Below are 24,650 nucleotides of genomic sequence, written 5' to 3'. Positions count from 1 at the left end.
AACTTCTCTAAAACATCTTATATTTTGAAACGGAGAGAATATTTTATATTGTGCAGTATTGTTTCTGATTAGTTGAACTTATTAAAAGTAAAAGCTTTTTAATCTACGTGTTTTAGTTAAAACATCTTATATTTTGAAACGGAAGGAATATATAACATCACAAGTCAAAGAGATAAGGTTTCACGAATATGATGGAAATTAGGAAATTTTTGGTTGATTGAAATTGGATTATTACAATTCTTCTTCTCTGAAAACCTAAGGATAAAAAAATAAAAATGCAGACTTTATCCGTAGCCTACTGCAACTGTGGCCTAGTGATTAGAGACTCAATTGGAAACAGAAACAGTGTTGTTAATCTGAGTTTAATCTCTTCTTCATCATCTCCTCCGACTCTTGTTTGCCGATCGAAATCAAAATCTCAAGTCGATAGCTTGAGAGTGTTGGAATGGGACAAGCTCTGCGATGTTGTCGCTTCTTTTGCTCGTACTTCTCTAGGTCGCGAAGCTACAAAGGTTTGATTTTTATTTCTTTTTGGGTTTTCTTCTATATGTAGCTACCCGTGGATGTTTCCTCTGCTATGAATTGACATAGACAGTGTTGGGTTGTTTTTTTTAGAAAAAGCTTTGGTCTCTTGACCAGAGTTTCGATGAAAGTTTGAAGCTTTTGGATGAAACAGAAGCCGCCATTAAAATGCTTCAACATGGTTCCTTCTGTCTTGACCTCTCCAGCATTCATATCTCTCTTGTAAATATTTTCATCATCCTCAAATCTCTAAAGTGATTTTCTTTTTATGAATTTGTATAGTTTTGAATTGTTTAATTTGTTATTGTGAAGGCTGAATCGGGAGTTCGTCATGCTCGGAGGAGGCTTTCTTTACGAGCAGATCAAGCACTTGAAGTGGCTTCTCTTCTTCGTTTCTTCGATAATTTGCAGTTTGATTTGAAAGCTTCTATTAAGCAAGATGGAGATTTGTACAAACGGTTTATGCCTTTATCTGAATTGGTATTTGCAGTTTCTCTCCAAATTTTTGATACTTTTTTTAACTTCAGCATTGTGGTGCATCCCTCTCATATTGTCTTTGTGTGTTCTTTAACTCTCTTGCAGATAATGCACCCTGTGATAAATAGATCATTTGTCAAGTTGGTTGAACAAGTTATAGATCCTGATGGTAGAATCAAAGACTCCGCGGTTTGTTCTTTTGTCTCCCTAATGACTACATTGTCGTCAAGAAGCATGATCATTATGTTGAACTTATCTTTTATTGTTTCAGAGTAGTGCCCTGAAACAATCACGTGAACGTGTGCAGACACTTGAAAGAAAGGTCAATTTCGTTTTTTCTTTGTAACTGTAAATTGAAGAATGTCAAAACTGTTTTTGAGTTTCTTTGATATCTTAGCTCTTTGAATACATCTTGGTTACTATAAACATGTTTTGAGAAGATGTATTTTAAAGTTATTTTGTCTGAAACCTTCCTGATGTCTCCTTGCAGCTGCAGCAACTGATTGATGCTATTATAAGGAGCCAAAAAAGTGACGAATCTGTCATGGTAAGTATTAGAATCCCACATCGGTTGGGATATGTTCCTTGGGTAATATATAAGGATCATGGACCACTCCACTCATTGCCAATTGGTTTTGGGTTGGATGTTCATAATTCCTAATATGGTATCAGAGCCCATGGTTAGGTCCAACAAGCAATTTCCCACAAAGAAATGGTTTCTACCTATGTAGCCCGCATGTCTTGTTGTATTTCCGAGATGTTGGGCTTGGACTGTTTCCCGTTGGACCGTTTCCCACCCACATCTCGAGGAGGCCTATTAGAATCCCACATTCCTTGGGTAATATATAAGGATCATGGACCACTCTACTTGGCGGTGTAGGTAAAGGAACAATTCTTCATTTTCTGACGTTGGCCCTAGTAATTATATAAATAATATTCCAGGTAGCGGCTGAAATTGATGGAAGATGGTGTATACAAATGAGCTCAAATCAACTAACTTCTGTTAATGGTCTTCTGCTTTCCAGGTAAAATTGAACTTTTAGATTTCAGTTAGCAAAGAAGATTCAGAATTCCAGATTATTAAGAAAGAGTTTCATTACCATTGACCAATTTCTTGAGAAGTTATGCTTCTCCTTTAGTGATTTATTTTCAGATTCTGTCTCTTGAAGGTAATATTTGTTACAGTGGTTCAGGTGGAGGGACTGCGGCGGAGCCAATAGCTGCAGTCTCTATGAACGATGACCTTCAAAGTGCGAGAGCATCAGTTGCCAAGGCTGAGGCAGAAATTCTTTCAATGCTTACTGAAAAGGTAATTGAGTATAAATTTCTTAAAGTTAGAATTCTGTATCTTTCATTCTTATTGTTTTCTGCTTGTTGACATTTTTGTTCAATTTGATGCAAGCAAAACAGATGCACGTTGATCTTTATGATATCGAGGTGGTGTTGAACTACTCCATTAAGCTGGATGTGGTAAGTGTATACTTAAAACTACCAACCATTTCTCTTTTCATTGAAGCAAAACAAATCCCAGCAACATGACCTTCCAAACATGAGTGTTTTTTTCCTGCCAGATAAACGCTCGAGCAACTTACAGTAGTGCATATGGTGGTGCACATCCTGATATATACTTGCCACCTGAAGATGGGGTTGAATCTTTGTCTGGTGGAGAAAACTCACCGGAGAGTAACTTATCCAGCGAAGAATCGATTTCTAGAAAAGAATGGTTGCTGTATCTACCTAGATGTTATCATCCTCTATTGCTTCACCAACACAAGAAAAGCATAAGAAAGACGCGGGAGACTGTAAAATATCATAAAACAGTAAGTTTCTCATGCTTTGATCATTTGAGTAGATTGATGATGCGTTTTAGCCGAAGTTGTTAATAAATACATGGTTGATTTTTCAGGCAGACACGGTCTTCTCAGGAGCTCCACCAATTCCAGCTGATTTCCAGATCTCTAAAGGCACTAAGGTTTTGGTTATTACCGGCCCAAACACAGGAGGTAAAACCATTTGCTTGAAATCAGTTGGACTCGCTGCGATGATGGCAAAATCAGGTAAGACATATGAAACTTACAGTATCTTCTGTGAATTAAAAACTCCACCAAAGATATAAAGCCCTTGGGAGAGAGTGAGAGATTCGAGTAACTTAACATCATATCAATTAAAAGATTGTAATGGTTTTTGTAGGTCTTTATGTTCTAGCAACTGAATCTGCACGCATACCTTGGTTTGACAACATTTATGCTGATATTGGTGATGAACAATCTTTGCTGCAGTCACTTTCTACCTTTTCTGGTCATTTGAAGCAAATTAGTGTAAGTCTGATTCTCTGTTGTCGTCACAACTTTTATACATTCAATAGATTTCTCCTTTTGTGCCCTTTTTCGGCAACTGTAAAACACTTTATTCTTATGAAATTTGAACTCGCTTAATTTATCAGTTTTGGTAAAACTTCTATCCGGTTTCGAATGATTGTTTAATCAGTTTGGAAGATGTAACTCTCTTAATATGTATACAACTTATGTGTCTTTTACTCTGATTGATTGACTTGCAGGAAATTCTTTCACATTCAACAAGCAGATCACTTGTGTTGTTAGATGAAGTAAGTTAAAAGACTGGCCATTACTTGAAAAAGGGAAAATAATGGGAAAACTGTTACTTGCAAGAATATGTTTTGAACTCTTGCGCTATTAACAGGTTGGAGCTGGAACAAATCCGCTTGAAGGAGCTGCATTAGGAATGGCAATTCTTGAATCTTTTGCAGAAAGCGGTTCTCTACTCACTATGGCAACTACACACCACGGAGAACTTAAGACGCTTAAATACAGGTTTTTAAATTCACCTGCCATTTTTCTCGGATTACCCAAGGGTTTAAAGAGTATTAACTTCTTTTTCTTTCTGCATCTATTGTAGCAATTCTGCTTTTGAGAATGCTTGCATGGAGTTTGATGACCTGAACTTAAAACCCACTTTCAAAATCTTATGGGGAGTACCAGGTTTTTAGCTACATGCTCATCTAGACTCTTTAATGATCGATTTGTTTACCCCTAAAATTGAATCAGAGTTAATATGCTTAACCAACCCACATTGAAAAATGATTGTCAGGTCGTTCGAATGCAATAAACATAGCCGAAAGGTTGGGGCTTCCATGTGATATTATCGAGGGTGCTCGTGAACTTTATGGCTCTGCAAGTGCTGAGATCAATGGGGTCATACTTGACATGGAACGGTACAAGCAGGAATATCAGAGATTTTTGAATGAGGCACGTGTTTATATAAGGTACGAATCTATGGTTATTGAAGAGATTAAACTACTGAAGATCTAAAAGTGATTAGAATTTTAAGACCTCAGAGTCAGGAACTATGAGCTTCAACTTTATGCTTTTCTTCTTTTGTTTTTTCGTTCTAGGCTCTCAAGAGAGCTTCATGAGAATCTACTCACAGCGCAAAAGAACATTAACGACCATGCCGCTAAAGAGAGACGACAATTGAGACGAGAACTAACTCAGGCTGGTTCGATGACTCGTTCTACACTTCGCAGAACATTGCAACAGTTTCGTTCATCTGCTGCACAATCTTCTCAGTCAAAGGTAGCTACACAACTCCAAACAAAAGTCGAAAAGACAAATGATGAAGATAGTGGGATTCGTTCATCATCTGTGGTAGAGAGACGACCAATTTCTGGTATTTAAACAAGTTTAAGCCCTTTAAAATATAGCTATTGTCTGGTTATGATCTTCGAATCTGAACCATGTTTCTGTATTAACAGAAGCTGCGGCTCAAAAGGTTCCTGAAGTTGGTAGCTCGGTGTTTGTTTCTTCTCTTGGCAAAAAAGCGACTGTTTTGAAAGTAGAACAGTCGAAGAAAGAGATCTTAGTGCAAGTAGGTATCATGAAGATGAAAGTGAAACTGACTGATGTTGTGGCCTGAATGTAATTGCCACGGTTATGTATTCATTAATATCTAAACGAACACAGTCATATTAGCTTCAGAGTACATTACGATGTAACTAAAGTGATATGAAGAAACTACCTACTAATTACATATGTTCTTGTTGTATGCTTTCTTATACATGTATATGGTGAAGGCCTGTACAGACTGGGTATTGAAAGTGTGAAGTGTTTTCTTTACACCGAAGCTCGTGGTTCTTTCTCTGTTGGTTCAGCATTCGTCTTGTTTAAGTCTATACGTGAGAAGTGGGACTTGAGGCCAATCCAACATTGGTAGTAGTCGTGATCGAGGAAAGGTGACTCCAGAGCCCAATGGCAGACTCTAGGAATCAAGGCTGATTCGAACATGAAAGCCATTGTACCTGTGAGTTTAGAAGGAGCCATTGCATTTACACGAGAAATTGTCGCCTACAAAATAATTACAAAAATACTTCAGACTTGAATTGTATTTCACATTCAGGGGATCAATATGATCTCCGAAGAAAATGAACTGATACCTCGTATGTGGTAGTATCTGGACCATGAGGTGTCATACAGCTATGAAGACTTGCACCGCCAGGGAGAAATCCATCAGCTTTGGCCTGTGAATTGTTAAGTCAGTTTACAGATTTCAGTAGTTAAGCGAATGATTTGCAGAAGCAGGATCTTGATGCGGTTTACCTCGTATGCACCGTAGATTAAACCCATAAATTCACTCATGCAGTTACGATGATAGTAAGGAGGTCGAAAAGTATGCTCAGCAACCAACCATCGAGGAGGGAATATGACAAAATCAAGCAAGGCCACACCAGGTTTATCCGTTGGTGCTGTAAGAACTGAGAGTACAATAATTCCCCCAAAGAGTGAGTGTGATTTACAACAAAGAACCAGTAACCTACTCATAACGAAACAGAAATAAGAATAGATTTAGTGCAGAGGACCACCAACCTGTATTTATAGATGGATCTCCATGGTCTAAGAGGACGGTGTTGTATGGGCAAAACTTCTGAAGGTCATACTGCAGATGGGAAATGATATCTTTAGACAAAAAGTGTGTTGATTTTTCAAAAGCTTATATGCCCTCAATACACATGTATTCACCTTATAAGGCACGTAATTGCCATGCCAGGCGACCACATTAAATGGAGAAAAATCTTGTTTGGCAGTAAAGAGTTCACCACCAAACTTCTGAATAATGGTGTAGTCAGGCCGCAATGCATCTTCAAACCATGCCGTTGGTGCAAGAAAGTCTCTAGGTGCAGCAAGACCATTGGCACCTGTACATATCCAACGATACAATTCCTTATAAACACAATCCAGGTTATTCAGGTTGAATCTACAAGAACTCAAGAGTACCTATTGGTCCAAGATCAGGAAGCTGAAAATGAGCCCCATAGATTTCAGCAACATAACCTCGCGACTTCCCATCTGGTAAATCTACCGAGAAACGAAATCCTTGTGGTATGACAGCAATTTCACCAGGAGACACCAATAGCCTTCCACACTCAGTATCAATCCATAGCCCTAAACACCCACTCAGAACATCAGAATCAATCAAGGAAAGATCTTGAATCCGTTGCTTATACATAACTTACTAAACTAAACACACCAACGATTCATCTTAAATTCCATACCAAAAGATGTGAACTTTATAAACAATGAACTACTAAACTTACTTCCTACTTGAGGAACTAACAAGAAGTCACCATCAGCGTTGCAAAAGGCAGAGTCTTTCATTCCTTTGTTAGCCACATACCTTCAACAAAAAATGAATCAAAGATCATTTACTTTATCTAAAACCAGACTATAACCAAACCCCCAAAATCAACTAGCACAAGAGATCTCTATACATGTGAATAGCGAATCCATGGCGAAGAAACGAGCTTCCAGCTCCACAAATAGTATATAACCCATCAACGAAATCAGTAGCCGATTCAGGAATATCCTCAGCTCTCCACCTAAGCTGAGTCGGATTCGTACGACTGTTCGATGAATCAAACTCACTCACAAGCTTCTTATGAGCTGGTACACGTGGCTTGAACGGTTCATGTGTAACCGATGGCTTGATCCGATACAACCAACTGAACAAAGATGGAAAAAGATCAAAACTTTTAACGAAAAATCATCAAAATTTACAAAATCAAAAAACACCGAAGATACGTAAGAGTAAACGGAAGAACCTTCGTTGGTTGAGCTTGCGTGGAGAAGTGAAAGAAGTACCGGAGATCTGCTCGGCGTAAAGACCGTAAGGACAAATAAGAGGACTGTTCTGATCTAACGGCAAAGCTCCGGAGATCGCTTCCGATGAGAAATGGTTGCCGAAGCCTGATTGATACTTTAACTCTTCAAGCTTCTTCTTCTCTTCTTCCATGGCTTCTTCACAGAGTCAAAGAGAGAGACGATGATCGATACATACATACATGTGGAAGTGATGCTGACGTGGCGTGTTGATCCAACAACGTCTGATTTTAAAACTCTTTTTTTTTTCTTTTTTTTTCGTATAATATAATTCAAATATAAATTGTTGGGCTTGAATATAAATGGGCTTTGTTTATAATTAGGCCTAGTTTTGGTTGCTTTGACTTGCTGATTTTTTTATCCCACACCGGTGGGTTAGTGAGAATGATTCTTGTTTATATATGGCGAGGAAGTAGCAATGGTCACGACCTTACTTGAACAGGATCTGTTCTATAGGCTCGTACCTCTGTTTCCTTGATTTCTTAGGAGACGGGCCCTTAACCCTGGTTGATGAACCATGACCGTGCGATCAGAGCGTGATTAACACGGCCACGATCTGTCCTCGGACGCATCCGGTCCTGTAGAGGATCGTTACTCGGCTCGGTTCTACCTTGCCGGGGTGGTCGCACGGCGGTCTGACAGGCTCTATTTTTCATCCACTAAATCTTTTTCCTTTACTACTTTGGGCGTGTCTAAATAGCGAACAGAAGCTATTCGATTACATGTGACATGTCAATTTTATTTACATGTGGATTTATCTTTGTTCCATATGGAACCCATAGGTTGATTGTATAGCAAGAAACTTCGTAAACTGAAACAAAGATCTCTAACAAGGTTTATGTACAAATAAACTTCCATGACGTTTACAAATTTCAATATTTTTTAATACTATATTTATTACTCGGAAAAAAGCCGCAGTTTTTAGTTACCAGGAATGTTAGGCTAACATTATCTTGTGTGATTCTAATTGTTCATTGTAAATTTGCATCCACCATCTTAAGTATTTTCACATTTATGGGTTTGTTTTGTTTTGTTGTTCCGAGCCATATGATCATCTTGGAAAAAGGGTAAGTAATAAACCTCATCAACCTAGCTATTTCAAGAATCAAGATTATGGTCTGACAGGTTCCTTTTTTTTCCTCTTTATTGTGTTGCCCGAACTTAATTTACTTTTTGCTTCCACATAAAGACTAGAGTGGGATTTGTGAACTTTTGTATTTCAAACCTTGTAGATCATAAAAACCTAGAATTAACACTATAAAATCAACCATTATTCAAAACGCAATCAAGTGTTAACGGAATAAAGAGCTACACATTTTACAAGAGCTAACAGTATAATCCAGACAACTCTGTACAAGTCCTTCTATATTTTTTGTTTTACTCGATTCTCCCATTTACATCTACATCAACCTTCTTTCCACCCATTGAACCAACGTCAACAAGTAGGTCCTCTGTGTTAAGCTGACATCTCGTACTACCACTTTGATTATTGTTCATGGAAATGTCAGACTCATGATCTGGTTGTGTTGTTGCAGCCATGGCCATAAATTCTCTAATTATCAGCTGACTTTCCACATCCACCAAGTTATTTTGAGTTTCTTGATCGTCAAGCAACTTCAACTTCTTCACGAATTCAGTTACTTCGAGCTCTCTCTGTTGTTTCATTTTCCTCTTCCGCACCAGCCTCTCAACAAATCTTTGATCTTTGGCCAACTTTGCACAGAAGCTTAGCATATGTCTTTGTTCTGTTTCGACTCCGTGTATCTTCTCTTGCACAGTGACCATTTGATCTTGAGACTCTTCCTGTTGTTGTTTCAACTTCAACACCTCCAATCTTATTGGACAGTTCTGATCCTCCTTCAGTGACTCAGCCTCTGTCTCTGCCTTCTTCAACCCCGTGGTGCTCGCTTCCTTGTTACATTTACTTTTGCTTCTCCTCCTTTTGATGTTCTTAAGCAAATGTTTCTTACCTCCTTGAAACCCTTCGTTAGCAAACTCCCACCTATCTGAATCTACCTTCTTAAACCCCTACAAAACCCTAGCTTTAATTTACAAAGCTTGCGACACAAGAAACATAGCTAAAAAGTAAAAACCAAGAAAAATTCGTTTTATCCTTACGTAGGTGTTGAGCTGGCGGACGAAACTTGAGAAGTTCTTGTGTTTGAAGTATTTAGGAAGGAGATTCTCTGAGAACTCGTAAGAATCCCAGATGATGAAGCTTTTACGGGTCGGGTTCCATGATACAACCGGGTCTGTTACTTTGTCATTGACGATCTCAAACGTCTTTCTCAGAAACGGCGTTATTAGACCTATCTCGTGCAATTTTGAAAAACTAACTGGCGACGACGAGTCGGTTAAGTTAACGGCATCAGCCTCTTCTTTGGTTGGTGAAACGACGTCGTCGTCAGACGAGCCTCCTCCGCTTCCAGTCTGGCCACCTTTAACGGTGACGGTTTCCGTTGCCGTCTCTTGACCAAGCGAAGCCGAAGATTCAATATCGCCGACGTTTGGAATCGCCGTCATAGCTTCCCAACGCCGTTACTATCTTCGTCTCCTTTTGGAAACTTCTTTGCTGTTTATGGAAATATATAAATAGTGTTTACTTGTACGGTCTATCAAAAAAGTTAACAAAAATTTATATTTTTACACCCATATTATAGTCCCACTTTTCTGAATTCAACAAATTAACACCCATATTATAGTCCCATCTCTAACCGTTGGATCTTCGTGGTTGGTGAAGATGAATCGGTGGTCTAAGTGATTATGGGAAAAAGAACCGACCGTATACAATTGAATTCGATTTCATGCATGAATGACAATTGTCGCGTACTAGAAGCACACAGCAGTTAAATATGCTACTTCACTACTATAGAAACAAATAAAAGAAAATAAAATAAAAGGGAGTTAAAAGCCAGTTTATTAAAGCTAGAGTATTATATAGAGCTGTGATCGTACTTTCGTATTTCATATATTTCTTCTGTCTCATAAATATTAATATTTTGAAATATTTTTTGTTTCAGAAAAATTGATGTTTTGTAAATTTCAAAAAATAATCATTAAAAATATTTAAAATTTTGAATTATTATTAATTTAAAATTAAATAATATATCTTTAGTCAAACAAAAAAATATATTTAAACTTAGTAATCATTCTTTTTTTTAAATATATAAAAACTTCTAAACATCAATCTTTTAGAAACAGAGGAAGTATAAAATTGGAATAACCGATATTCTTGTGATAAATATAAAAAAAAAAGAGAAGTTTGTACTGTAACCTCTGTGTTATACGCACTAAAATACTACAAGAAAATAGTTATTTACAACATCGAAATTTGTTGCAATTATTTAATATATTGTTGTAAATCATGATATTGCAACAAAATTGAGACACATTTTATTTGTTGTTATTTGGATTTTGCAAATTTACATATGTTGCACATATGTTGCACATATGTTGCAAAGTTTACAATAAACTAATTTATTGTTAGATATGTCGTATTAATATAACTTATAATCATAATAAATTTGTCACATAATTATAATACACATTTGCAATTATAAATGGTTGCAACTTATTGCCACATAAAACATATAACAAATAATATTATATTTGTAATATTGTAACGTTATTTATACAGCAAATTAGTTGTATAATTATGATGTTTTGGTGCAACCAAAAATCGTCATAAATAAATATGAAACAATTATTGTTGCAAATTTTCGTGGCCTAGTTCCATTGCATATTCGTAAGATGCAATTCATTTTACAACATTAAATTTTAATCACAGTATTTTGCTATATCATTTGTTAGGCACATTAGCTATTAATTTCATATTTTTTATTTATTTTTTTTCCTAAATTAAAAATATACATCTTCATGATTCAAAAGTAAAAGACATAACTCATTTTATTAGATAATCAAATATTAAAATATTACAGTAATGCATAAAAACAAAAAATTACACAAATGATGTGAAATAAATTTTCTAAAATATTTTTATTTCTTCTTATCCCAGATGAGATGTCCTTGATAGGTTAAAAACACCTAAAACGCCGTAATGCCTCCTTGAGCTTAGCCTTCATTTTCCATAAGACTCATCTAGATATATTTATTAAAAATAACAAAGTCAGTATACAATACTACAACAAAACTTATACCAGTTACGACAAAACTTTTTACTAATCAGAACTTATAATAAAACTGCGGGTTAATGGAGAACTGTGCTTTGACCCAAAAAAAAATAGAGAACTGTGTTTACATTCGGAGAAGGAATGTTGCTTGATACCGTGTTGTATTGATAGACCTGTAGAAGCACCTTCTTAAGCTAATATATAAGCAGGTTAAAGTAAAATCGTATCTTTAATACTGAATAATAGTAGATGTAGTTAAATCTGTTCAGTATTATTCAAAGAAAAAAATAATAATAATAACAGAAGAAGCCGCAAAATTGATTTTATTTCCCACGCACAGAGCTAAAAAAAAAGTACTCGAAAGTTGTAAAGTAATATTTTATTGAACGTAAATTTAGATTTGTATAATTATCCAAATGGTTAACATAGGTATGGTAAAATGAGGTAAAGGTAGTGGGTGAGTAACGACGACAAATATTAGCTATCATACAGATTATATATATATATATATATATATATATATATATATATATATATATTAGTTTAAACTTTAAAGAAAAGAGAATATGATTATATACATATATATACATGATTATAATGTTTGAGATGTCGAAGAAAAGGGCATATTCGGGTGACTAACGTGGACCAATATATTATTATACATATACAATATATGGTTAGAGTGTTTGATATGTCAAAAATTTATATTGCTTTTAGATACTAGTATGTTGTAATTCAAATATACAGTGATAAGATCATGACAATTATATTAGTCATAACATTTTTGTATTGATTAACAAGTCAATATGTTTATTGTATTTTAGTGAGGAAAATATAAACTTTAATTAAAAACTTATTTTTAAAATAAAATAAATCTCTACAGGTTTAGCTTTTATTAATTATCCTTCAAAACTTAAAATGATTTCCTTGTTTAAAAAGTAGATAAGTGTTTAAACTTATAATTAAAAGCTGATTTACTCAAATGTTATCTAAATTAGGTAATACTCAAATGTTATCCAAATTATGTAATATTACCATAATCTACAAATAAAAATTTTATTACTAGAATATTTTCGGGTATTTTCAAAATACCTAGCTTGTTCTTATTTTATGTTACCGGAAAAATGTAATTACAAAAATGTCATTGCCACGTCAAAAACGCTGACGTGTAACAATAACTCAGCCATAACGCGTTACAAATGTATGTTGCGGCTGAGTTATAGGTATATTCCGGCTGAGTTATGGAAAAAAACATTTAAGTAAGAGTGGACGGCTGAGTTAGAGCATAACTCAGCCAACCGTTACAGCTGACTTATCAAAATCTGGCTGAGTTAGAGCATAACTCAGCCAAGCGTTACGACTGATTTATCAAAATCTGGCTGAGTTACGCTCTAACTCAGCCCGTAAGTGAGTTTTCACCCGATGGTTAAGTTGTTAAAACTTTGGCTGAGTTATCAATACGACACGGCTGAGTTATCACTACGACACGACTGAGTTACCATTTTCCGACTAGCTGAGTTATCGTACAACTCAGCCGTGATAGGCTGACTTATCGTACAACTTAGTTGTGATAGGCTGACTTATCGTACAACTCAGCCATTCGACAGCTGACTTAGTAGCAAAAGATTAATTACTAGAATATTATTCAGTTACGGCTGACTTATTAAACGATACGGCTGAGTTACATATTTTTAGTTGATGAAGCGGCTGAATTTGGCAACAATTTTTTTGCTTTTTAATTACTGTAATGTTTTTCATGTTATGACTGAGTTATAATTTGTTTGATGGCTGAGTTTTATTTAGGCTGAGTTATTAATTGTTTGATGGCTGACTTGCCACGTTGGACGCAACATCCATGTCAGCATTCCATGTTATCATTTTTTTCTCTGGAAATATGAAACGTCGTTCGACTCTTGTTCTTCAACTGGTAAATAAGTGAACTATTTACCTTCTTCTTCACCTTGTTCTTATACTTCTTCTTCACTTTTCTTCTTCACCTAGTTCTTTCTACTTCTTCTTCACCTTGTTCTTCATTTTCTTTCATGGAGCCAGTTCCGGTACTAGTTGTTTTCGGTCATTGGGTAAACAAACAGAGATAAATATTTAACACCGACGATAGAGGGTGAATAGTTGTGCAGATCGATGGTGGCACAACACACGACAAGCTTGTGGAGCTTGTTCTTGAAGACTACGGATTGGATGCGTTTAGCCATGAGCTAAAGCTGAGTTACATGTTCTCGAACAAGGCACTAAAACTAATGGCGCATGATACTCCACCAGTTTTTGTCTCCAATGATCGACAGTTGCAATGTTTTTTGGGGCTATAGAAAACCGATCAGCTACGTCTCTGTGTAGAGTTTTCGGCGAAAGAGTCTACAAAAACTAGTGGAGCTAGAGGAAGTATGATTCGGCCAAGCAGTGACTCGAAAGTAGAATCTACATACGAAGTGTACGGTGGGGGATTTGAAGGCACTTGTTTTGATTATGGTAAGATCGTTGACAAAGAAAACGAAGAAGAAGAAGAAGCTGTCGAAGTAGCATCTGACGAAGAAGAAGACAATGAATTTTCAAGCCGATTTGATTTTTTCGATGACTCCGATATATCAGCCATTAAGGATTTATAAATCACTATAACTCAGTCGTCACATGAATCGACGAGACCTTTCGTTTTCCCGTAAATATTATAACTCAGCCGTAAAGTCATATATATCAGCCATTTACTTTCATATTGTTTCTTGTGATAACTCAGCCATAACTCACTATAACTCAGCCGTCACATGACCTTTCGTTTTCCCGTAAATATTATAACTCAGCCGTAAAGTCATATATATCATTCATTTACTTTCAGATTGTTTCTTATGATAACTCAGCCATAACTCACTATAACTCAGCTGTCACATGACCTTTCATTTTTCTGTAATGATTATAACTTAGTCGTAAAGCGATATTTTGGCGGGAAACTATCAATTAACCTAATAATAGACATATTTCCATTCTAAATTTCAATTTTGAGTTATAATAATTTTAATATTCAATTGTTGGAGAAATAGTTTTAGAAAAATAAAATTCTAAATTCGAATAATAATTATTTAATTATTTGCAATAATATCTTGTGATAAAAAGCTCACTTTATGAATTTATTATGCGTGTGGATTTGAGCATGCACAAAATTAGTGATTTTTCGCGCTTCTCTAACAATACTTTTTGTGACATCGAAAGACTTTTTAATACTTATTAGGAATCTGACATAATTAAAGACCCAGGAAAGAAAGAAGAATACGTTTATATATTATTGAGAAGACCCTAAACCGACCAAACCGAACCAAACCGGGAATAATAGACAAATTTCCATTCTAAATTTAAATTTTGAGTTATAATAATTTTAATATTCAATTTTTGGAGAAATACTTTTAGAAAAATAAAATTCTAAATTCGAATAATAATTATTTGCAATAATATTTTGTGATAAAAAACTCACTTTATGAATTTATTATGCGTGTGGATTTGAGCAGACACAAAATTAGTGATTTTCGCGTTTCCCTAACAACACTTTTTGTGACATCAAGATACGTTTTAATACTTATTAGGAATCTGACAGAATAAAAGACCTAGGAAAGAAAGAAGAATATGTTTTCATATTATTGAGAAGACCCTAAACGATAACTCAGCCATAACTTTACCATAACTCAGTCAACCCTCAAATTAGAATGACTAAATAACCAACCAAACCAAACCGAACCGGAAACAATTTTTTCATTATTTTAGGTTAATTACGGTTATATTCGGCTTGCTATCGGTTATATTAAGTTAATTGACCTAATTTGGATAACATTTGGATTATTTATGGTTATATATTCATCTAACCGACCCATAACCGGAAATAACCGAAAAGTAATTTCAAAATATTTTAAATTTTCAAATGGTTATCATATTAGTATATCCAAATTACCACCTTAAACCAAACACAATATAACCAAAACCAAACTGTTATATTAAAACCCAAAATATTAAAAATATGAACCCTAAACCTCAAACCCTAACCCTAACCCTAATCCCTAAATGTCATGTTTTGAATGTTTTACACATTTTGATCAGACTGTGTAAAAATCAATCTTTGTCTATAATTATTACTTTTTATTGCTTATAATGATTGTAATATTCATTTTTCATTCTATATTTTAATTTTGAGTTATAATAATTCTAATTTACAAATATTTCATAAGTCAGCCGTTTATGTCGATAACTCAGCCATATCAGTCAATTGTTTGAGAAATACTTTTATTAAAAAAACAAAATTAAATTCAAATTCAAATTTTGAATTATTTTTAAATAAAAAATCGCTAAAATCTCATTTATTACGCGTGTGGTTCTTAACAATAAACATAATTATTGTTTGCGTCTTCCCAACAACACTTTTTGTATTCTCGAGAAGATATATAATAAATTAATATATCTGTTTCATAACTCAGCCATAACTTTACCATAACTCAGCCAACCCTCAAATTAGAATGACTAAATAACCGACCAAACCGAACCGAATCGAAAAAATAATTTTTCCAATTTGGTATTTTTGAAGTGGTATGTTTGGTTAATTTCGGTTATATTCGGCTTACTTTCGGTTATATTAGGTTAATCTACTTAATTACAATATATTTTGAATTATTTATGGTTATATATTAATCTAATCGACCCATAACCAGAAATAACCAAAAATTTTTTTGATTTTTTTAAAAAATATTCAAATGGTAATAATATTAGTATATCCATATTACCACCTTAAACCAAACACATTAAAACACATTAGAACCAAAACCAAAAAAAAAATAATGTTACTCATCTGAACCCTACAACTCAAACCCTAAACTCCAACCCTAACCCCTAAATGTCATGTGTTGTATGTTTAACACATTCTCACCAGAATGTGTAAAAATCAATCTTTTTCTATAATTATTACTTTTTATTGGTTATAATAATTGTAATATTCATATTTCAATTGTACATTTAAATATTGAGTTATAATAATATAAATTTACAAATATTTCATAAGTCAGCCGTATAAATCAATAATTCATCCATCACTTAGTCATTTTGTCGGAATTTTTTATTTTTTATTCGAATTTTGAGTTTAATTTTTTGATTATTTTGTATAATATATTGTAAAAAAACTAACTTTATAAATTTATTTCGCGCGTGGATCTAATCAGGCATATAATTATTGTTTGGTTTTCTCAATAACACTTTTTATTAATTTATTATGTGAAAGACCAAACGAAACCGTACGAAATACATAACTCAGCCGTACAAACATAACTCCACCATAACATATATTTTTATTTAATATTTATCAATATTATCATATGGCCTCAATTTAATGTGTATCATATCGCCTCAATTCAGAAAGATATATATCATATGGCCTCAATTCAATATTATATAGAAGGATGGCAATTTGTATAAGCTGTGTTTCTTAATTAATTTATAGTTTTATACATACTCTATACAAGCACAACTAGCATGATGATGATGATATATAGAGGCAATTTAGGATCCCTACCGTAAAAAGTTAAACTAATGTTGTATAGGCACACAACTAATAGTCTTTTTCTTTTTTTGACAATTGGCACACAACTTTTATTACCATATCTAGTCTGCTTGAATTCCTTAAGGTCCTCATATGACAGGCCTTGATAATCTTCAGGATACTGAACTCTGAACCAATGCAGACTTAGGAGCATACCAAAACCAAAAGGGAGACCTAGATTCGAAGAGCATAGGAGGATATGGTGCAATTATTGATCCAAAGGAGGCGGAGGATATGGTGCCGAAAGTGAACCAAAATCTCAGTCTTCACTTAGTTGACGCTAATAGGACTGAAGTGGAACTTCCCATCCACCTTAGACATGTACACCAAGACAGGCTGAAAAAGAAAAATTAAGTAATTTTTAAGTGATTTACACAAACAAACAAATGATGAGCTGAGAGAAAAAGAACAAAACGCTGATATGAATATGGCTGTTCCACCAGGATTCTCAATATTCATATGATGAAAAAATATGTAAAAAAAGCAGGTGGTCAATGATGGAAGCTATGAAATACAGCTCTCGTATTTGTAACTAAAGTTGTCTTTGCTAAAGCCGCCATTAGAAGACTTGTCGGTTAATTGCAAAAATATGAAAGCAGATCGATGAAACTAACCTCAATTGACCTAAACGATCAGCTTAACAAAACATACCCTTCAGCCACGGAACATATTCTTCCAAACATTAGAAGAAAGTTAAGCAAATATTCATCGTTTCTGTGGAGTAAACAAAACAGAGTCAATAAGCAAAGTCCATCCAATCCGATCCATAAAGATTTAAAACAGTAAGACGAAGAAGAAACAAAAGCAAAATATCTCAGTCTACTACACTACACTAAGGATTATCGAAACGAAATCACCTTAAGCGTTAAGTGTCTTCTTCTTCTACACCTTCAAAGTTCAAACCATTGCAGATCTGCACAACATAGAAGAAACCATCAACGTTAATTAACAAGAGTCCAAAAAATATAAACACTAAAAAAATCCTCAAGCCAAATATTTAAACCCTAATAAAATCCCTAAAGTCTGAATTACATCGTTTCGTTATTATTCAAACCCACGACCTGCAAATAGATATTAGAAGACAGTCAGTTAATCTGTAAGAGCCAAAATTGAAAACCCTAAAAATAAAATAAAAAAGTTTCAAACCCCAAAAGTAAACAACGCCAGCCCGCCTCCTCCTCCGCCTCCGAGCATCATCATATCAATCAATTGCGCCATATCCTCCTCTGCTCCTGAGACAAATTAAGGAGCATACCAAAAGGTAGATCCAGCCATTACTATCAAAGATCCAAAGCTATTGGCAGCACACTGCTTGCTACTGATTTACTCGTCCACAAATGGAGACCTAGATCCGATTCTGATTTGGGGGAAAAATATTGTGTCGAAACTGGGAGACCTGGTTTCGCTTTGAGGATGACGAACTAGGATTTGGGATTTGGAGAGGGAGAGTGAAAGAAGAGAGAAGAGAGAAGAGAGAAAATCAGAGCAAAAGGAGAAATGATAAACTGGGATTTGGAGATTAACAAAGAGATTTAGGGCATGAAGGTGGAGAGAGAATCAGAGAGTACTCGACGAGAGAGAGGTTTTTTCTTTTTTTTTGGTTATGAACAGGAAATGTGGATTATGAAAAAAAAACAGTTTAGTGACCTGTAAAATAAAAAATAAAGTATATTTTAATTTGGTGACGTGTATTTTTTATTTTATTTTTTTACTCAAAATCGAAAAACAAAACTCAAAGGATAAATTGTAATTACCGCTAGAGCACTAAACATTTGAGTAATTTTCAAAAGATTTATAAATATGAGTAATAAACCAACTTTGGGATAACATTTAAGTAATTCTTTCTAATTAAAATCCATCCGAAGCTTGTTTCATGTCTATTCATTTTATTCATACCATTTAATACCTTAAATAACATGAATATATATATATATATATAAATTTAGTAACACTTTATAATTTTCCAAGTATAAGCAAAAGGAATAATTGATATATTTATATATTAGTTTACCTCCTACAATTGTTATTGAAACTAACAAAAGAGTTAATTGCTTTAAGAAGATGTAACATAGAAGTCCATTCAAAATATATACATATATATATATATGTTGCAAAAGAGTTATAAATTGTTGTAATTACAGTGGCAAATATGTCACATATTTTGTCACATGTATATACTAAGATTTCCTTGCAAAATAATCACAACTCAAAATCGTTAAATATTTATTGTAAATTTTGCAAGACATCTTCGCATGTCGTAATAATATTGCTAATTTGCAACGGAAAAATGCAACAAAAACTTTTGTTGTTATTTTGCAATAAACTTGTAATGAAATTCTGACGTGCATTCATCATTGCAAAAATATATCAAAATTTATTGCAAAATTTTAACGAATACCATCATTGCAAAAATATTGTTGCAATAGCACTATTTTTTTGTAAAATATCAACGTTAACCTGTTAAAGTAATAAAGTGTTAATGTCGACGAAGAAATCTACAACCTGTTATAGCGGCTGCATTGGTTGTGGCCTCAACTAAGCGTTGAGTGAAGGCGATAGGATGATGAAAAATGAATTAGGAAGAATGGAAGATCCCGGGAGGTGAAACTCGACCATCTATAGCAATAAGGAAACATGAAGCAGACTCTTGACCACCATTGAACCAGTCGAATACCACCTTCCTGGATCTCCCTAACTTTTTCTTCATATACCACGATTTTGCAAGAATCAACACAATATACCAAGGATGGAATGTAGTTAAGGTATGGCCTGGACCTCGGCTAGCTTGTAAGAAAATAATAATTTCTTACCAATATATGTGGTCTTAATTGGGTTAGTAGGTTATTTAATTGGGTTTGTTATATTTTGTATTTAATCATTTGGAAACCAAAAGGACAGGTGTTAAGATACATGTCATGTTTATGCGTATAAGGACAAGTACTAAGTTACATATCATGCTAAAGGTTATAAGAGGACAAGTGTGAAGTTGCATGTTGTGTTTGAAACAATGCTAGATATTTGTCCTCACACTTGTCACCACTCTCTTCATCTCTACTATGATGGATGGTTGAGATTAAATCATAAGACAAAACCCTTATGAGGAGTAAGGTTCTCTTCCCTCCTATAAATAGATGGTTTGCTCCATCACAAATCATCACAAGAACAAAAACAACACATAAAGAAAAGAGTTTATAGGAAAGCGGAGAGAAACCTTATCTTCCACCTAAAGATCATCTAAGAGTTTTTTTTCAAGTTTTTAAGCCATTGAAGAAGAAGAAACCATTCAAGGAAGCATCATTTCTACAATGAGTGGAAGTATTACTTTAACCTCCTTTATAATTCTATTATGTGATTAATATAGATGTTTAAGATCTTGTGGTTCTTGTGGTTCATGTTAAAAGTATGTTTAACATAGCTAACCTTTGGATTTCTAGCTTCCATTGCACTTACTGTTTTCTTGTTTTAAGAGTGAATTGTTTGATTGTGATGGTTTGGTTATCAAAAGAAACAAACAAATTTATAGAGTAACTCAAGGTAAATGTATACTAACTCATTATTATTTATTACAAGAGTTACATTTTAAGATTTCTCCGCTATGTCAACTTTTGAAATTAAATTACAAAAGACATGGAACGGTTTACATATAGAATTTACTATGTTGACTGTTAAAATTGTAGTTATTTAAGGTGTATTCAAGGACTAAATGCTGTAACGTTTATATATCACAACAGCAAAGTTTATATATATACTCCATTGACTTCAGCATTTTAGTTAAATTTAATTAAAATAATCCCCATTTGACTCGTATATATAACCAATTTAAAAGCTGCAATGTTGTGTATTAAATTGTGTTTGAGCTTTTGAACCATAATGTGAAACGTTTTAAAAGCATTGATTTCATTATATCAGATGATTATATGTATCAGATACTGATAGGGAAGAAAGTCTTTAAAAACATCCCAAAGCCTAACCTACGATGCAAATTTGTTTTTCTGTACGTGGTCCTTCTGCAAGATTGGCACCACTCGTATGAACATAGTCTAGATAAAACGTTATACATATTGAGTTGAATTATTTTGGGCTAGTTATATTTTATTGTAAATACTGTTGACCTATCGGAGCTTTCTCTCAATGCCGATAAGACGATAAGGAATAATTATTTTTTTCCATTTTACACAGATTTGGCATATACAGAAATAATACAACGAGATGTATATAAAGTAGATTGGTCGAAACTCGAAATATATGAGAATTTAAATGGAAGTTAAAATTTTCATGTTGCATAATTTCCATAAAGCTTTCTTCTCAAGTTACAAAATAGAAATTATCTAGATCATGTCAACTTTTGAAGAACGGGGCGAAGCCAGAGGAAAGCCATATTTTGAAGCTCTACTGGGATCAATTAGAAAATGAATTCATTGTTCTCAATTTTCAGTACAATGTAATGCAAGTAATGATTCCAGTGTAGCTTGGTTCCATACTTCCATCTATTATTTTTATTTTTATTTTTCTATTTGTTTTGGATTTCATATTCTAGCTCAACTAATTTGGATATGCTCTAATTGTTGTGCATAGTTTAACTATATCATATGTATTGTTTTGACGCTATGTGGTGTTGTAATGTAAAAGCGACTCAACCAACCATTGAACCTTAAATTCTAAACCCTCCAAACCCCATATATAATCATATAATAGAAATCATGTAAAACCAGACCATATGGTTAACTTGTCGTTCACATGTCCACATATACACCCATACATCTTTATAAATTATGTGATATAGGATTACAATCAAGTTTAAGAACCGCAAAGGCCACCAAGATCTGCCTCATCTCTCATCTTCAGCTCCCGAGCAACTTGACTTCTCGAGGACGTGGTGGCAGATACTATACTTGAGCTAAGTAAGAGAGAAGAAGAAGGTGAGATGTGAAACGTGGCAGAGGGCATCTTTCGGGGAAGCTGAGGCAATGGTGACTCCAAGTTCAGTACTTGGATCGCTTGTTTTATAGAAGGCCTCGAGTTTCTATCAGGATGGCCACACCATAACCCCACGACCAACAAACATTCGGTTTGTTCCTTATCGAAATCCTCACCAAGTTTCTTATCAATGGCTGACACAAGTTCTTGTCTTCCATATAAATCCCACACTCTCTCCACAAGACTCATCTCACTCTCAGTGCTTTCTTGTGAATGATCAACAGACTTTCTCCCCGTGACAATCTCTAGTATACCAATGCCAAAGCTATAGATATCAGATTCCTTGCTCGCCCTTCCATCCATCACGTATTCTGGAGCCATGTACCCAAATGTTCCTGCTAGCCCTGTTGTATGGGAACCTAGTTCATGGTCCATCAATCGAGCCAGCCCAAAGTCACCTAATTTTACATTGAAATTGATGTCCAACATGATATTGCTTGCCTTGATGTCCCTGTGCAATACACACCTGTCTCCCTCCTCGTGAAGATAAAGAAGCGCAGAAGCTAGACCGAGAGCTATCTTGTATCTTATGTCCCATGAGAGATGGGGTCTTTTCCCAAAGAGATGAGTGTCCAAGCTGCCATTTGGCATGAACTTATATATCAGCAAATACTCATCTTTTTCATTACACCAACCGATGAGTTGCACCAGGTTCCGATGTCGTAGTTTGCTAATGATCTTAACTTCAGTTACAAACTCTTTTTTTCCCTGCTTGGAACCACCAGACAATTTCTTCACTGCAACCATCATATCAATTTCGTTCAAGTACCCTCTATAAACTGTTCCAAAGCCTCCTTCACCCAGATTTCTCTGGGCTGAGAACCTGTTGGTTGCTAAAAAAAGATCCTTAAAAACAAACCTCCGTGGTCCTGCTTCTCGTTCAAGGTCTTCGTTTAACAATACCAAGTCTTGTACCTCTTTTGCTTTTCTCTTTCTTTGCTTCTGCAACCAAACGACAAGAACAATGACCAAAGAGGTCAGAAAAACAAATCCAGAAACCGAAACGCCAACTATTAGTCCTTTCCTGATAGAGGCTTTCTCAATATCCAAACTTGAGCTAAACTCCCATGATAAAAGTCTATGTCCCTCTGTGTTTGCTCCAGTAGCCGCTGAGAAACCAACCATAACATGTGGTGGTAAAACCTTTGCAAGATCAATGATGTAAGAAATGCCAACACTCTCCCGAGGATCAGAGGTTAATTCATAAGCCCAAGACACACTCAAGTTCTTAGTAACAGAGTCATAAGAAATCTTTGCATGACCAATATCTTGGCTGTGTGAGCTTACATTCCAAGATGTGTAGTTAGACGAAACAAGCGAGTTAGTATTGATCCCCACATGAGATCCAACAGTGGTGGGATCCCATTCTTGATTACTGAACGAGTCAAATTCGATATGAACAAGCGGAAACGAAGATGTGTAATCATCGATTCGAGTAAAAAGACCCAAGAAACCACCAGCAGAGTTTACAGGGAACTGAGTTCCCACGGGAGCAAGAAAGAAGCAGATCCCATGACCATAACTCGTAAGGTTACGTGTATCAATCCTAAAAGAGAAACTGGTATTGAAATCTGTAGTAGTACCAGTTCTAGGATTCCAGATAGGCACCTTCTCATCATAAGTAACCCAACCAACGCGAGCTATATATTCCACGTCGTTGAAATTCACTGCCCCATCGGGCATTGCATCTCCATGGTATACCACATTCTCAGGATCACCTGGACGAAAACTAGTGAACCTAAAGCTAACCGAATCAACAACGAAAGGGAGACTCAGGACATATGAAAGGAACATGATTGAGTTGGCCATTTAAGGAGAAAGAATGAAGATTTTTACAAAAGAACAAAGAGCAAAAACAACATAAATCAATTCAAGAATTTGTTTGATACACAACAAGTCAATAGAAAATGGAAACCCTTTCTTGCAGCTACGAAGTAAACAAAGAAATAGTCCTATTTACCATTTCAAGACACCAAGTCTGCGTTAAAACAAGAAAGCTTCTTTTTTTTATATACCTTTCAAAGGAAAATCTAGAGAAAAGGAGTCATATACGACGAGATCAACTTACATTTTTCAATGTTTTATTACTTGACCAATGCTCCAATAACACTACTCATAGCCTACTAGAGGAAATGATGAAGATTAGTTAACGAATGAGTCACTTAGAAGAACTCAAAGTTGGAAAAGCGATAAAATTAAGCACCTGGGTTTATAGAAAGAGAGGGCCTTTCCGAGCTTCCATGGCGCAATCTGTTGTATAGTGATCAATTATAGAATGAAGACGACAAAAAAATTTCACTCAAAATCAAAACGATTCAAGCATGTGATTCGACGTTCCCAAAAAACCTGATTATGTATGCTCGTTGGAGATCAGAACCGGCGGATTAACCAGATAACCATTCGGTTTAGACTTGGGATGAAATCTCCGGTTCAAAGAAATCGCCTAGCTGTTCCAAATTTGTGATGGGCTTACAAATAAACGAGCTATGGCCCTATATACGGCTGGCTAAATTAACCCATTGACATTTTGTTTCATACTGAATTAATTATCCCACATCGGTTGGAATACTCAGTAACAGTGAGTGAACTGGAGTATAAATGAAGACGCAAGAGCTAGTTACTATGATTCACGGAGCCGTGCAGTGAAGACAAAGCGAACTATTCTTTCGCCTTTTACTAAAGAATACCGTGTCTTCTCTGCGCTAAGTGGCATACGCCTATTTTTCGAAAGGTTTATTTAACAAAAGAAGTAAACCCTCCATCAAATCTTTAGTTCTAAGTTCTAACTGTAAT

General features: G+C 34.9%; 3 protein-coding genes, 1 long non-coding RNA gene, 2 other non-coding genes and 1 pseudogene across 18 annotated transcripts; 3 read left to right on the top strand and 4 right to left on the bottom strand.

The window, feature by feature from the left end:
• The first annotated feature begins 181 nt into the window (after nt 1-181).
• Nucleotides 182-5,048, top strand: LOC104725928 (uncharacterized). 13 transcript variants are annotated; one of them, XM_010444679.3, is made up of 18 exons: nt 182-512; nt 616-744; nt 835-1,002; nt 1,105-1,188; nt 1,271-1,321; nt 1,490-1,546; nt 1,942-2,024; nt 2,185-2,308; nt 2,410-2,469; nt 2,571-2,819; nt 2,906-3,056; nt 3,190-3,317; nt 3,557-3,604; nt 3,700-3,830; nt 3,916-3,998; nt 4,108-4,282; nt 4,412-4,686; nt 4,772-5,048. In XM_010444679.3, the coding sequence occupies exons 1-18, from the start codon at nt 276-278 to the stop codon at nt 4,930-4,932; spliced, it is 2,394 nt and encodes a 797-aa protein (XP_010442981.2). In that variant the 5' UTR covers nt 182-275; the 3' UTR covers nt 4,933-5,048. The 13 variants fall into 13 exon arrangements, with proteins under 13 accessions (XP_010442981.2, XP_087329606.1, XP_087329602.1 ...); XM_087473480.1 differs by having other exon boundaries at nt 183-512; nt 2,193-2,308; XM_087473476.1 differs by having other exon boundaries at nt 183-512; nt 1,490-1,879.
• On the bottom strand, nt 4,917-7,411 carry LOC147935419 (homogentisate 1,2-dioxygenase-like). Its single transcript, XM_087473489.1, has 9 exons — nt 7,112-7,411; nt 6,782-7,012; nt 6,608-6,687; nt 6,288-6,455; nt 6,033-6,208; nt 5,880-5,949; nt 5,613-5,767; nt 5,450-5,533; nt 4,917-5,360 (listed from the first exon to the last, which is right to left on the bottom strand). Exons 1-9 carry the CDS (start codon nt 7,300-7,302, stop codon nt 5,130-5,132), a joined length of 1,386 nt encoding a protein of 461 aa, XP_087329615.1. The 5' UTR covers nt 7,303-7,411; the 3' UTR covers nt 4,917-5,129.
• A 182-nt stretch (nt 7,412-7,593) lies between these two features.
• LOC147935418 (small nucleolar RNA U3) lies at nt 7,594-7,814 on the top strand. Its single transcript, XR_015573248.1, has one exon. It is a non-coding gene; the product is annotated as a small nucleolar RNA U3 (small nucleolar RNA).
• A 604-nt stretch (nt 7,815-8,418) lies between these two features.
• On the bottom strand, nt 8,419-9,841 carry LOC104725927 (heat stress transcription factor A-9-like). The gene is made up of 2 exons (XM_010444678.3): nt 9,288-9,841; nt 8,419-9,197 (listed from the first exon to the last, which is right to left on the bottom strand). The coding sequence occupies exons 1-2, from the start codon at nt 9,690-9,692 to the stop codon at nt 8,547-8,549; spliced, it is 1,056 nt and encodes a 351-aa protein (XP_010442980.2). The 5' UTR covers nt 9,693-9,841; the 3' UTR covers nt 8,419-8,546.
• Nucleotides 9,842-16,747: 6,906 nt separating this feature from the next.
• On the bottom strand, nt 16,748-18,682 carry LOC104725926 (uncharacterized). Its single transcript, XR_757983.3, has 5 exons — nt 18,027-18,682; nt 17,913-17,941; nt 17,738-17,793; nt 17,495-17,594; nt 16,748-17,216 (listed from the first exon to the last, which is right to left on the bottom strand). It is a non-coding gene; the product is annotated as an uncharacterized LOC104725926 (long non-coding RNA).
• Nucleotides 18,683-21,677: 2,995 nt separating this feature from the next.
• Nucleotides 21,678-23,675, bottom strand: LOC104728870 (L-type lectin-domain containing receptor kinase IX.2 pseudogene; annotated as a pseudogene).
• Nucleotides 23,676-24,490: 815 nt separating this feature from the next.
• LOC147935417 (U5 spliceosomal RNA) lies at nt 24,491-24,606 on the top strand. Its single transcript, XR_015573233.1, has one exon. It is a non-coding gene; the product is annotated as a U5 spliceosomal RNA (small nuclear RNA).
• Nucleotides 24,607-24,650: the final 44 nt, after the last annotated feature.

The sequence above is a fragment of the Camelina sativa genome, chromosome 11, assembly GCF_030686135.1.
Source record: "Camelina sativa cultivar CO46 ecotype springtype chromosome 11, ASM3068613v1".
NCBI lineage: Eukaryota > Viridiplantae > Streptophyta > Magnoliopsida > Brassicales > Brassicaceae > Camelina > Camelina sativa.
This window is presented reverse-complemented; position numbering and strand designations above follow the sequence as displayed.